The 15,253-nt window shown below is 39.6% G+C and overlaps 1 protein-coding gene across 2 annotated transcripts in view; it reads left to right on the forward strand.

Moving 5' to 3' along the window:
• TTC7B (tetratricopeptide repeat domain 7B) overlaps positions 1-13,039 on the forward strand; it is a 144,108-nt gene extending 131,069 nt beyond the window's left edge. For both annotated transcript variants that reach the window (XM_040601427.1, XM_040601429.1), the window contains one exon: positions 12,038-13,039. In XM_040601427.1, the coding sequence (XP_040457361.1) occupies positions 12,038-12,259 (222 nt within the window). In that variant the 3' untranslated portion in view covers positions 12,260-13,039. The remainder of the gene's footprint in view (positions 1-12,037) is intronic.
• The last annotated feature ends 2,214 nt before the right edge of the window (positions 13,040-15,253 follow it).

A 15,253-nucleotide genomic window follows, 5' to 3' on the forward strand; every position in this document is an offset into this window, starting at 1 on the left:
GAGGTACTAGTTGATCTAAGCTGCATCTCTGTTGTTCTGCAAGAGCTACATCTTCATTGTTCATGAGTTAGTCAAGCCCAAAACAAGGCTTCATGTTGTCCCAGTTATCAATGTCACCATCTTTTCAAGAGTGTAGTCTCACCGTTAATTTCGTAAGTCTACAGATTTCTCCTTCCTTATGGAAGGTGGTGTTTTTCATGCTCCACTGGCTGCTTCATGTCCCCAAAATACAGAGACTGCCATACCCAGTAAAACCAGTTGAGACTGGCCAACAGGGCAAGCGTTCCCTCAGTGTGAACTAAAGCATTGGTTTCATGTGGGGTTTCCTCCTAGGCTGGCTAGTGACTCTCTTGTAAATCTCAAGTGGCTGGGTGACAAAACTGGCCTGTAACTTCACATCAGTGTTGTCCTTATACATGGTGAGCACCGAGGTGACTGCGCTGGAAAGTCTCTGGAGCACTCCCTGGGAGGAGTAGGGGACTTCAGTAATAATTTATGCTCCTTGTAAACATGAGAGGAACATGCATAATCAAAATAAGGCTAGGTGACATTGGCACTGGAACAAATGAAAGCAAACTGGCTAGGGAGTAGTTTGGGAAGACGATTTGGAGTGGATTTGTAAAACTTACAGTCTAAACACTGTGGAACAAGAAATACTGTGCTAAGGTTGTCTGTAACAACAGAGGAGCAAAATGAATGACTTAAGAGGGCTCTTCTGAGCTGGTGTTAATTAAAAGGAAAATAACCTTACTTTTTGGCAAGTTTTAAGTAAAAAAATTACAATGATCCACAAGAAGATAGCTGTGAGTCAACCTGATAGGCTTCTATGGAGTTGGATTATAAAAGGTAGGTGATACTGATATTTATCTGTTTGCTTCCAGATTAGTATTACCAAAAGCTGATGTGTTAAGGTACATTAATGTTATTTTTAGTGTGTTTAATTTTTTTTTTTCCAAAATACCACTGCTTGGATTTCTCTCTTTAAATGTACAAAGCTTTTTTCCTTAGTTTTCAGTATATTCGACTTTTTCAGGTTTTGTGAGAGGTAAGTCAGTATATAAATGTTTTGTTTTATTTTTCTGCAAGTGCTAAAAGCCCGTTCTTAGGCAATGGTTGAGGCTTGGCTCTGCTGCTCTGCCTGATGGTGCACAGATGGGAGGGTGTGTGCCTTCCCTTCACACTGAAAATAGCCTTCCCTTAAAGAGGGATCTGCTGGCAGTTGTCCTGTCAGACTGACAGGTTAGCAGTCTACATACAGCTTCTGCCTTTCGTTTAAGAATCTGGTGGGGGGGGAGAAAGGAGATGCGTTCCCTTTCATGCCGCGAGGTTTTTGCAGACTGCCATGAAGACGGCTCTTCCCATTGTAGTGCATGGAGCCTGAGGAGCAGATGGCAGTTTATGTCAGCTTTGGCGGGGAGGAAATGGGCCATTTCCTGAGGATGCTCTAAAACCATATTTATTAATGTTATATTAAAAATAACCTCTTTTTCTTAGAGGCTACTGCAATGCCAGTGTAGTATGTGCTGCTGTGTCATAGCACTTTTGAAACAGTGACATTAGCCATAGTTCAGACAAGGAAGGGCTAGTTTCTGTAGCCTTGAGTGTGTATGAGTCTAGACTACAAGTGCTAGCTTTCAGTACAGTGACAATCTAGCTAAAGATCTCCGAAGTAAGTGATTTGACCTCTGACGGTTCTAGTAATTTCAAATTTTAACCACAGAACCTAGTGCTGGATCTGCAACTCTGATTTTTCTTTTTGATACACAAGCTATTCCCCTGACTCAGATTGATTTCTTCATTACAACATTTGATAAATTTTCCTAATTACTATTTCCAGGATCCACACACTACCAGTATGTTCATTGTGATTTTATAGAAAAGAAGTCATTAACGAAAAACAGCTTCTTAAAAAGTTGTTGCTTGCTGTTTCTTATTGTTTATTCTTTGATTCTGTCAGCAGTTGAGTGATGGACAAAAGAACATGAATTTCTTGACATATGATAACTTTGCATTGAGTACAAGCTTTCAAAACCAGGAACCTTGAGATGTTCTAAATTGAAATCTAGTCTTTAGGCAATGGATTAAGGACACTGAATTCCCAGTATCCACAGTTCTTGTGAAAAACCCAGCTTTTACTCAAATGCTTGAATATTGACTCAGTGGGCTGACTTGGAGGCTTCTTCTTTCAAGAATTTTGGTCAGAGGTTTTCTGTTTCTCTACTGTATTCTGCATTTTGGAGGATTTGGGGTTTTTTTCCTCTTTGGGGTATTGAAAACACTTTTATGTTGGTCCTAAGTCTCGAATAACAAAAATACAATTTTCTCTACTTCTGACCCTTTGACTCAAACCTGGGAAATAATGGCATCAGTAACAAGCAGTACCTAGGAGTCTCCGTAGGTAGCATAATGATGCAGTAGTAAACCTGGCGTTGCTTTTGAAACCAGGCAATATTGAAATACAGCCACAGATTAGACTGGTAAAATGGTAGGATTTCAGTAGTGAACATACTGTAGTTAGGTCATGCGCTTGCATCTGTAAAATGTCTGCATAGGGGAAAAGGGGTGAGTGAATGAATGACAATATACTCAATTAAGGAAATTACTGTGGGCCCATTTCATAAGCAGCGCTGTCTGTAGCCATGATCTCCAGCACTGGTTTTCAGCGCACGTGTATATGTACTTGAAGGATGCTGTACATCTCAGAAATTATCTTTTCTTGTTTGTGGGACAGGAGAGAAGACACTGATGCGGTTTCAGTGCTGGGAGGGAGGGGAGGGAAAGATATATGGCTGCTGAGTTTCGGGATGGAGGGAGGTGATTGAGAGATGAATCACTTACGCTTCAGTGTCATGTCATGGTGTCACAGCTGGGAGGAGGTGTAAAACATCTGCACCAGGTGACAAGAACTGCAAATTCAGGACGGGCCATAATCTGAGGACTAGGATTGTACGTAACTATTCCCTGGTGCCAGTAGTGATGCAGTACTTGCCAGAGCTGTAGCCATCCGACTTCTGAAGGGAGAACTGTTGTGGTTTTACCGTGCATGTAGATAAAGCGTATGAAATAAGACCCTCAGTATAATTTTCAGATGGTGATAAAAAGATAATCTCTGGAGTCACTAATGGTTTCACTCTATCAGTAAGGTGTTTTATTTGTTTCCAGTATGTTTGCTATAGTCGATTTCTCGCAATATATTGTGGCAGTCATGCTGTGTTTTTATAAGCTGATAGGATGTTCCCATAAAGTGTAAATCAAAATTCCAGGAGGCTATCGCAAGATCACGTTGTCTCAACAGGCAATGAAGTCCCCCAAGAGCTTCCATTTTGGTGGAAGGCTATGATGAGGAATTTTAAAAAACAAACTTCAGTTTTGAAATTTTCTGCATTGTGGGCTGTGAACAGTAAGGAACTAAAAGGCAAGCACATCCCCGTTGGAAGGGGTCAGATGTTTTCAAGGGGGTTATAAATACACAGATGCACTAACAACCATGCACGTTCGTTATTTCATGCTGGCAATCTAAAGTTCAGTGAGTAACAAAGCCAAAGTTGTTTTAAAAATCTGTTGCCAAGCAGTAGGTTTTCTCCTAGCAACAAGTGTTTTGCAGAAGGGGAAGCAATCGGATACCTTAGGGGGTGTGTTGGCACTGGGGGAAGGGTAAAGAAATAGCAAACTTGCTGCAGCGGTGGCACAGCGTTCTGGGTGCTGGGGTCCAGGAGGGCAAGTGAGGGGGACAAGGCAGGAGGGGACACGTAGTACAGGCAATGTTTTGGGACAGGCAAGGAACAAAACTGTTGGCTGCAGGCACAGGTTCATACTTGTTCTTCAGTTGCTTTGCTTTGGTTTAGTGAGTGATGAGCTGCAGTGTTACTAGCTGGTTGTCATTTAAAAAAAAAAAAAAAACATACTGAGCTGCTAGGAAGGTTTATTTTGAGTATATTTGAAGAAACGCTTTTTGTTATTCAAAAGAATTGCATTTTTAGAGAAAAAAAGCTAAGGAGTTTTGGAAACAAATTATATATATGTCGCATTTTACTTTCCAATTAAAAAAAATATATTCAATTATTTTATGGAAAATAACCTTGTAATCGTTGGTGGTCAATCCAGTTGTTTTTAAACCTTGTAAGATGGGCACCCTTCATAATCCCTGCATTAAAATGCATCTGTGTCTGTCATTGCAGACAGAACTATGTTTACTCATCATTTTTCTGATGGAATGGCTTATTTCAAACTGATGCACCATGTCACAATTTTTTCGCACTTGCAGAAAATAGTTACTTACAATGACTAAATATGCAACTGTTCTTGGTATACACCTTCAAAAGAAGGAGTTAATAAATGATTTCTTGTGCAAAGTCATACTTCCATTAGATGGGCATGTTTCAGCACAAATTCATCAGCTAAGGGGAAAATAGGAGAGCATAGTATATAAATAATGTGCTATTTCACTCTACATAAGTGTAAAATATTGATTATAGAATACATTAAAATGTGTATTTTTATCACAGCGGATGGGAAATATCAGCTGCAGCATTTTACTTATTTTTCCATATATCATGACAAATTCTTCTCATTTTGCCTCACTAACACTTCTTCTGATTCATTATTATAGCATAACACTGTCAAGTCTCTGGTAAACCTTCAAGTTTGATAGATTTGTTTGAAAATAGCAGCCACCTTAACACATGCAAAATAGGCTGAAAAAGCAGCATGTAACAAGGGGCAGTTTTGTGATGCTAAAATTACAGTGCATATGAATTTGCAATGCATACGTGGCATATTAAATTTTGTAACTGTTTATGGTCATAATCCTCAATTTTCAAGTTTTTTAGATAAGATGGGATGTTTCTATCATGTCTTTCTGCATACCACAATTGAAAGTTGAATCTCTCTTAGGCAGACCGGGACCTGTTAAAAGAAATAAAACAGTGAACTGGGAAAATTACTGGAGAGTTGGATGTAGTGAGTTCTTTAGGCCTTTTATTGTAAGTTTTAAATCATAATTTTCCACATCTGTATAGCTCTGTATCTAATTGTACATTTACAGCTGCTAGCTTACTGGGCTTAGCAGGTCATCAGTGAAGCAGGCAGGTAGTAGTTCCACTGTTGTTCTGTCTCCCTGCTCTCATCATTAAAAGCAAAATCAGTCCATTTTGTATTTTCATATGCTTACAATGTTTTCTTATAGCTGTTGTTTTTGCAAGGGAAACTTTTAGCTCTGAGGGATAATTTTTAGCTAAATAAGGTCTGCATCATACAAATTTAGAAGCTCTTTAGCAAACAAGTCACATAGATGTTAATTTTTTCCTAGTAGGTCTGATCTGGTAGAACTCAAATCTCTATAACTGAGTCTTTTGCAGGTCAACAGGCTGCAATTCTTAAACATCATAAGCATCTCTGGTGCTTTTTTGCATGTGGTTCAGCAACATTTCTTCTGGTACTCTCCATTTCTCCCAATTACCAGTTTTAGTCAGGAGAGAGTTCAGAGCTGAGTTCAGCATCCTCTCTGAAGAAGACAAAGGTGCAAATGGACTCATGGTCAAAGTTCCCATTATGTTTGTTTCACTTTGAAATGAATTTCATTGCTTTTGAGAACATCTCCTGCCTATAGTCTATGTTTTTCTTAGAGAAAATGAAATAGTTCCTCTTGATATCAAATGAATAAAAGTAAAAATCACAAGTGGTACTCCTGTTGAAATTGAGAACTGTTTATTTTCCAAGAGGAGTGGAGAAGTAGTCAGACAGTTAAACTTTAAGAAAACTCTAGCTGTCTTGAGCAGAAATTTTTAGTCACATTGAAGAAACCACAGTGATCTTTATGGTGTTACGTTTTTTTTTTTGTTTTTTTTTTTTTTGGCAGTTACTGCAGATCTTGTTTTGCACTTTATTGTAAAGGTCTGGTTTGGTGAGACATATGATGGGTGATAATTACAGCTTTTAATTTTAAAAAAGTTAGTTCCATGGAAAAAATTTGAATGTTAGCTTCTCATTTGCCTAAAAGCAAATTTAAAAAGTGACTTTACCAGACTCCTGTAAATGGCTAGTTTTAATCATGTTTTCAGAATTAGAAATTAGCTATTTTAAGTAGTTTTCCATTTGTGTCCTGTGTTTATTTTACTAGATGTCTGTTTTTCATTGACTGTTTAGTTAATCATTATGACAGAATAATTTCCAAAGAGAGAAAGCCTATTTGCAGAAAAAAGATACCTTTGCAGTGAAGACTACACTACATGCTTGTTTAAGCAATTACAGCATTATACAATTGATTTTTGTATCAAGTTGTTCAGATTCTTGAGTGATAACATTTTATTAATAAATAACGATGCCTTTGCTAACCAGGGGTTTTACTTGGAGACTGTGTAAAGCTGCATTTGGAAATGAGAATTCAGTTGAATGGTTTTCCTTTTAAAAATGCTTACATTTAGCTAAATGAAAAATAACCTTAATATGTTGAACTTGAACTCAAGGGAAAATATAACTATGCCAAAATATAATTTTGACATGTGCAATATATATCAAAATATAATTCTGGCTTATTGAAGAAGGTATTAATTGTAATTATTGGTTTTATTGTGCCACCAACATAGACCAAATTTTACAGGTATCTTGTTTATCTCGGATACAGACAGGTGACATACTGAAAGTTAACTAGGTGGAGTAAGGATTTACGTCCTGTTGAAGTGAATGCTGATTAAACATCTTGTCTGACGTGCATTTGAAAGTTTCGTTATGCATTTTTCTGTGCCCAAAAGACTGTGAATATGGTGTGGGGTTAGTTGTTTGTTTACTTTTTTAAAAAAAGGCCTCATGGATTGAAAGATTTCAGAATCCATTAACTTTGTCATGCTAGTTTTCTTCTTTCAGAAATATGCTGTATACCAACCATAATTTTGCTTTTTAATCTTTGTATTCATTGGTTGGACACTTCTGTGCACCTACTTCTTCAATGTAACCCAAGGAATCAAAAGAAGGTTGTACTTAGAACAGAAGCATTGAGTAGCAATATCCTATAGGCATGAAAATGTTGTCACTCTCCTCTTAATACAGTTGAGAGGGCACCTGATACTGCAAGAGGAGTAGTGGAAGCTCCCCGGGCCCCCTGGACAAGTCTCCTCATAACCATCAGAGCATGTGAGCTTTTCCTGTAGGACTCAGTCTTAACACTATTTTGTGCCCTGCTACTGCAAGTAGAAGGCTGTTCCAAAATCCCTCTGCTCCAATTGCCAGGAATGTTTTCACCTTTTTTTGGTAAACTTACTCACAGCCAATTTATACACATGTATTCTTGTGCCAACATTATTCTCTAAAATAGTTTTTCTCTGTTCTGTTCTCTCTACTGTTTTTATAGCCTTCATCTCCTCTCAGCTTTTGATTTGCTAGGTTAAACAAACCAAGTCTGTTAGTCTCCTCCTGTAAATGAAGATCTTTATTGATTGTGTCTATAGTCATTTTTGGTGCCTGTTGCAGTTTGAATGACCTTTGTTGAATAGAAGCGACTGCACAAGGTGGACAAGGGGGCACAGCTGCCAACATCTCTGCTCTCCTGCTCTCTACTGGAAACCTCTCCTGATGTCACTTGAGTTTTCCCTCTTTCACACTGGCACCTTTTCACACTGTCGTCCTGTGGTTGCGGGATATATCCGAGTCCTTCTCCCACGCCGCTTGGTTGACAGGCTTCTACCATGCTGCAGAATTATTGTGTTACTGTTGTGTTATTTTCCACTTTGTTTTACTGACTTTTGGCATATTTCTGTTATCCTAGTTCTCATGATCAGCCTGTTGCTTCTATATCCTCTTAACTTTTTCTTAGCTACTTGTATCACCACTTTCATAATTCTTGTGATGTGTCATTAATTAAAACACTAAGCATGATTAGTCCCAAGACAATATACAAAATACAGAAGTTAAAATTCCCATTCCTTAACGCATGCAAGGTAAGTATAAATGAAAGTTATTCAGCCAAATGTTTTGGATGGTACATTAAGATATTCCTGCCTATTCAGACTCAGTAGGTATTTTTCCGGGCTGTATTTGTGTAGGTGCCTAGGAGATACTGAGGAATAAATAACAAATTACTTCTGTTCTGACAACAGTGCCAAGGGCCTTCAGTCAGGGGTAGGGCCCTGTTTGGCTGAGCAGTATAAAAACAATCCTTGGACAGATGCTTTGGTGAAATAAACAAAGAACAGTAGTTTTGTATGTGGGGCAACGTAAGGTGAAGCGTGAGGGTGATGATTGAGGGAGAAAATGTGTGAAATCATTGACCACCTAGAGGGAGCCCGTGCCTCCAGACTGGATGGGGATAGAATTGGCAAGATCTTGAAAATAACTTGTGGCAGAGAAGAAAGCTGGAAGCCCTTTCCCCTCCTGTTTTTATTAATTCCTAGAGGGTTTTGTTCTGTTGTGATGTGAAGCTTGCGTAGAACCTTGTTTGTAGTGACTACAGTGCTCCCTGTCACAGGCAGTGCACAGTGATGCTCTTTTTGAGGAAGCCAGCCCCTGCAGGGTCTCCATGAATATCGTGGATTATTCAAAGTGGCTGGTATAAATATCAAGGAATTGGAGACATGAAGCACTGCTTTCACTTCTTGTGATGATGACACAAAAAGGTCTCTTGTTTCTTCAGAGATTCCCTTCCCTTTCCACCTGTGTGCCACTTCTGATCAGAGTTTTCTCTTGGAGTTTTTTGAGTTACAAACACAATCTCTACAATGTAGAACTGGCTGAAAGAAAAGTAAGATTTACTTAGAGAGTTTAAAACATAATAAAATCCTGAACACACAGAAGCTGGAAGCCTTAATGCACTTAGGGAAGATGAGTGGTTTGCCAGAAAAAAAACCCAAGAACAACCCTAAAAGAACCCCAGAATTCTCAGCAGACCAAACACAGGTGAAAATAATAAACAAAATTTGTACTGAGCTGCAAAATGAAGAAGCCCACACACATCAGAAGCTTTAATAACTGTGTTAGAAGCAAATGTCATAAATTTATTTGTCTTTCATGGGAAAGAGGTGCAATAGCAGGAAAGATCCTGCTTTCTCCTAGCAGGGTGCCAGCAGTTGTTTTAAACACCTGTCAAGTGCTGCAGCACACAAAAATGTACAAAGAACAAACAGGTTGCCTAGATTTTTGTAATTCCTTAGGAGCTTACCGTTTTCATCCTCTTTTGTAGAATGGGTGTTTTCCTACTTACATTTCTTATTATTTACTGAAATTATTATAAGCAGTTTTTCTAACTTATTCACATTCCAGAATTCCTATCATATTTATTTTTTTAAAAGTATATGTGCCTGTTTATAAAGAGGATATAGGGAGAAGGCATTCTGCTTGGGTTTTAAACTAAGATGCCAAGTCTGAAGGTGCGAGCCATATGTCACTTAGGTACCCCTCTGTGCTTCTGCAGAGTCGATGGGTTGTTCAATCCCATCTCCAGCCATAAAGCAAGAGGTGTAAGATTATTCTGCAGATAAATGTTGTCTGTACATTTGCTGCTAAATAGGTAAAGGCCAGAACTGGTAGCTTCGAGATTTTGTTTCCAGTTAGGAAGCAAAGGAAAATACACCGTGAAGGACTAGGATAATTTGTATTGATTTCTGGGAAGTCTTAGAGGAGTTTTGGTTTGAGAATTTTTTTAGGGTTTTCTTGTTTTAGTGGTTTGGGTTTTGAGTTTTGTTCCTGAAGGGTTTGGTGCAGAGAACAAGCATATGCTGACAGCTGGTAATCTGGAGGTCAGTTTGCTTGGATGAGTGATGGTGTGAAGGATGTTGCTGCGTGATAGGCAGGCCTGCTCCTTCTCCCTGGGATCTGCAGTGTAATGCTTGACAGGGCTAAGTCAATCAAGGACCATGAATGATATGAAGTGTTCTGTGCCTTGGAATTTTAAAAGTAATCCAGGAAGATCTACAAACTGGACACTCGCAATATATGATATCTGACCATTATTCTGAGAGAACTAACGAATCAGAGTATTATGTCTTCTTTCTCTAGATCACTTGTTCAAGCTCTGCCTACAGCTATAGTGACCAAATGTCACTGACCTTTTGATGCTCTGTGTGAAACAAGTCTCATTATCTCCACATTGCTTCTTTGGAATCAAAGCTCATTCTCCCGGTGCTGCTACCCAAGGCAGGATTCCTCATACCATCCCAGCCTGAGACACCCGTGACAGACTGACTTTTGGGAGACTCTCCCTCTAAAAAGCTGTGCCCTCAAAACGTGAGGGTACAGGATGTGACCTCATTGCCCGTGCAAGAGCAGGTCCTTCACCAGTGCTAAATAGCTTATATTCTTTGAAAAGAATAACAGCAGGCAAACAGCTCGTATTTGCCCTAGTTCTATCACCTGGAAAATCTCAGCCACGCTTTTTTCCATACAGAATAGGGCAGATGTGACATAACATGTTTCTGTTCCCATCAACAGGCTTACATCTGCAAAATCTGGTTGTTTCCTTTGGCCTTGAAAAGAGCAGCTTGTGTCCTTAGCAAGTGGGGAAAATACTCTGACATATTTAGGAAAAAAAAGTATTATCAATATTCAAAGAAATCACATGTTTATTAGTATATAATATACAAATCTTCAAATAAAAAAGGAAGATTTTTGAAAATCAGAGAAACTTGTCTTGAAAATGAACACTTTAATTTTACTAAGGCTAGGTACATGCAGCCACACCACCTTTATATATTCCACCTCCTTGCTTCTTTTTTTGTAGTTTCACATCTGATACCTACCAGTCACTGACAATCACTTTCCTGCAGGGAAAAAACACCAACCCTGAGAGTTATCTGATTTTTTGATTGGAAGTACTGTTCACTTGCTGTGGAAATGCTGACTCACTTGACAGCTCAAAAAAACAAAACGAGAAAAGCCCTCTAGCACCTTTATGTGAGAACATCTGCTAGGCTGATAGAAATTAGCCTTTATTGCATTTATTTATTTACTTGCCATACTATACAGAGTTCTTTATATCGTTCTTCAGAGCTTGGTCTGCTCTGTCACACTGTAGGATGGAGTTAGCAGTCTGCCCATGCTGAAAGTCAGCCTCGTGGGCAGAATTCCAGAAACGTATGGTGGATAATTCAGGGTTTGCATAGAATTTTAGTACTTTCTAGTCACCAGCACTTAGGCTGATAAGGATTTGAGGGACAGAGGTACAGGAGAAATAAAAGAATCCATGGTCCAAGGAGTGGGGGCTGGGAGGGGAGAAGTCACAGAGAATCCATAAGCATGTAATCAGGACACCTCTCTGGGAAACAAAGATTTGTGGTCCATATGCCTTTTGTAATACAGAATCACAAGGAAAAAATGCGTAACATTGTTAGGATTATTATAATCCTGGAATAAAGCGCTCTTACTGCATCATTCCATGACTTTTCTGTTACAGTAACATAGCTGAATGTGATGGATGGAGATTTCCACCGCCTCATTCAGCCCGTATCCTAGTGGGTTTGGACATCCTCTTGGGTTGTGTGGTATTGATTTGTATCCCATCCCACAGAAGAGGATGAAGAATCTCTGTCTAGGAATCTCTTGAGGAAGTTCTCTGCCTGCTGGACCCTTACACGCACTACTGGTGCAGTATTAGTCCCAGCATGCTTCCTGTTCCACAGATTGAGTCAGATACTGTGGCTGTTGCCCATTGGGCTGAACTTGGTTCTGTTACTGCCATCCCAGAGAGCGGATGGTGCCGTGTGTATGATCTCAGGTGCTATAAGACATGAGCTGGGTGCTGAGGTGTGCAGGTAGGATACAAACACTTCAGGGCACACGCCTTAGCAGGACATTAGATGTGGGATCTTGCCACAAAAGCTCAGGTCCTTACGATCTTTGCTCCAGGCCTGCTTCAGGTTGTTTCTTTTATTTTATTTAAAAAAAAAAAAAAAAAAAAAAAAGAAAGAAAACACAAACAAAAAAATATTATATAGTCTGTAACACTTTGAACCCAAGAGCTACCTATGCTTATTTCACTGTTGCAGCATACCATTTGAGCTTCAGGAAAGTCCTGCTGGCCAACCTCAACCATTTTTCCTTTGTTTTCTTGCAGGCTCTGATACTTCACCAGCTCGGGCGCTATAGCTTGGCAGAGAAGATTCTCAGAGATGCCGTCCAGGTGAACTCCACGGCCCATGAGGTCTGGAACGGCCTGGGAGAGGTGCTGCAGGCTCAAGGCAATGATGATGCTGCCACTGAATGCTTTCTGACAGCACTGGAGCTGGAAGCCAGCAGTCCCGTGGTCCCTTTTACCATCATCCCCAGAGTCCTTTGAGAGGGCATCTCGATCAGCCGATTCTGGTCTGACTTCTGGGTGAGGAAACCCAGTGTATCAGGCTGCCTGGTAACTGGTTAGTTTGCAAAACTTTAGCGCTGCAGGTAACAAACACCAGTCTGTTGTGGGAAAGTGGCCAAAACAGTGATGTGATGCAATATATTAATGTTAGACTGAGAGGACAAAACGGCTAGCCAGAACCAAATCACTCATATCGCCTACATTTTTGCCCCGGTAGTTTTAAAACATCATTACATTGTTCATGGATGATGTGCCATATTTTGTTAGTGATACTTGATTGTTACATAAAATTATAATGGAATCAACTACCAAATGTAGAATAAGTTAAAATTCAGTGGCAGAGCAGACTATTTTTAACAAGGCTGTTAATAAAACCGTTCTCTTCCTGCCTCTCAACCTCTTTTGGCCCGAAGTCAAAATGTGAATTTTCTGTTTCCATCTCTATTTTAGTCCAGGCCAGAAAATCAGTTGAGTTCTTGGTTTTAGTTGTTAATAACTGTGATGTGTGGCTAACTGTTATCTCTATTTAGAGCAAAGGCTGAGTACAAGAATATTTATATTTTACCAATGTATGCCTGTTACAAAAAAATATATTAGTTATTTAAGTTTAACTTTTTTATGTGAATTCAGAGTTTATTTATCAATGGAAATATGTAAAAAGAAGCCTCAAATGGAATATTTACTGACATTCCTTATACATGACCCACACTTGGCTAAATGGGAAGATTATGTTAATAATAAAATGATTTTTAAATGGAACCTCTCCTGTGTCCTGGTTAAGAACCCAGGGGGAAATAGGTGGCTTGTGAATGCATTTTTATAATCTGGGGCCTGTGGCTGGCTGGGCTTGAAGATTAATGACACCAGAATTAGATGCCCTGAGGCCAGCCTAGAGAAAAGAGGCTGCTATACTCTTTGCTAATGGTATTGTTAACTTAGATTTCAGGTTTCCTTAAATGTTACACTTTTTTATTCTTTTCACTCCAGCTCTTGATGAAGCCAGATTACTCTGCCTCTACATAATATGTGGACTTTACATATACCTTGGTAGTGCTTGGGAGGAGCATGTTAAATGTTTAGCCACTATTTTTCAGTTTTCTTTACCTGCCTTTGTAGTTCTTTCTCAACATCTCCTGCACTTTGCATCCCTTGAAGGAAAGGTTGGCTGGTAACATGCTACTGCCATAGCAGTAATAGGGCCAGATGTTTAGGAGGTGAGTACTTGCCAGAGTTTCTCTGGGATGCGTGGAGAGGAGTCATTTGTTGCAATGGATATTCAGGGGGTGTGAGCTTGGATAGTCTGGTGTCTGGTCTCTTACAATGCTGGGCTTGTATGGAGCCTGGGAGGAGTTCCAGGTTCCCCATTAGAATGGGTGCTTCTTGGTATTTGCCTGATTTGTCACAAGAAACAGTTTTAAAGTGCTTTGCCCTAGATAGCAGGCGATTCAGAAAAATAATGGCACATGTTTTTCTTTGTCACTTACCAGAGAGCTTACTCACCTCAAATGCATGGAGGATCCTCACTGCGACACAGGCTCTGCACGCTCCACTGAGCATCTTCAAACTCAGGCAGAAGACTTAAATTTGGGGGAGCTCTTCAGTTTTGCCTCTCTTCCCCCCCGCCTGGCATGGCTTGAGGCTGCTTTCAGGTTGTATCTGCTTAGTGCTTGGACCATATGTTCTCTGTAAAATGGACCAAAACCCTGTAATAGGTAGCGTTGTCAAATCTATTTAAAAGCCAGTAATAATTGTTTCACTCGCTCACTGCGAAAACATCAAAGTTTTCGTTCCCCTTTTAAAGTCCCTGTTTTGTATGTTTTCTTCCTACTGTCCTTGGTGCCTTTTTTTTTTTTTTCTTTTTTTTCCCCCTCCTTTCTGTTTGCCAGCTGTTCTCTCTTTTCTAGTCCCAGCTCATAGTATATACTCTGGCACTGCTGCTGTCTTTTTAGCACCCACTATATGATACCTGATGTACCAGAAGATACTACAAAACCTTTATTTGTTTAATTCAATTCCTCCTGAGCCTTTCTGCTATCTCAATTCAGTTACTTAAATTTGTAATACCTTTCACAGGCATGCTCCACAATATTTAGTCACTTTTTATTATAATATCAAAGCTTTTCTAACAAGGCAGTTTGCACCTAGATCTGAGGCTGGTGGTCTTTCTCAAGAGGACTTCAGACAAAAGTGGAGGATAATTCTGTAGTAGGAATTAGCTTTAATTCTTCTCATTTCATTTAAAGTCCTGGCCTCTTGTATTAAACTCCCAAAGTGGAAAGGTTAGCAATCTAATTGTGTCATGTCTTTTATTAGTGGAGAAGTTGTCACCACTGTTGTGCATATCAGGTGAACCTGAATATCTGTTTCCTTTTTCTTACACTGGAATCAGTTTCACTGTAAATCCACAAGCTTCTACCTCTTGGGAATAGCTTCAGCTGCCTATTTTTAAAAATGGATTATCACTGTAAGACCCTACATTTAGGAAATTTCAGGCAGAAGTGGAAATCTTTGCAGCATATGAATTAAACAGCAACACTTGTTTAAACATAGTTTTCAACTTAAAAAGAAAAGTTACTAGGTTTTACAGCTGTAATTTTTTTTTTTTTTAATTAAGAAGGCCAAGAATATTTTTGGGTTTTTAGCTGATGTACAGAAAGATCTGCCTTTTGCAATCTGCTCTCGGACAGCTGTGGTATCATAGTCACAGGACTGTAACAAGGGATGCCAGTGTGAACAGCCAGTCCCAGGGAAGTATTCCCCTTGGTGCCAGTGCGTCAGTGTCATCTGCCTGAGGGTTGCTCCTGGACTTTGTGGCTGACCAAATCCATGTGTGCTGTTGCTCCCCCAGCCTGTGTCACAAATAATAGCTGTTGAGATGAATGGTGAGATCAATCAAGGATTGATCCAGCTGAAATCTAAGCCAACCCCTTGCTCTCTTGCTCCCTTGCCCCAGGGTTTTACCAAGCTTTGAAT

Source organism: Falco naumanni, chromosome 7 (assembly GCF_017639655.2).
Source record: "Falco naumanni isolate bFalNau1 chromosome 7, bFalNau1.pat, whole genome shotgun sequence".
Classification (NCBI taxonomy): Eukaryota; Metazoa; Chordata; class Aves; order Falconiformes; family Falconidae; genus Falco; species Falco naumanni.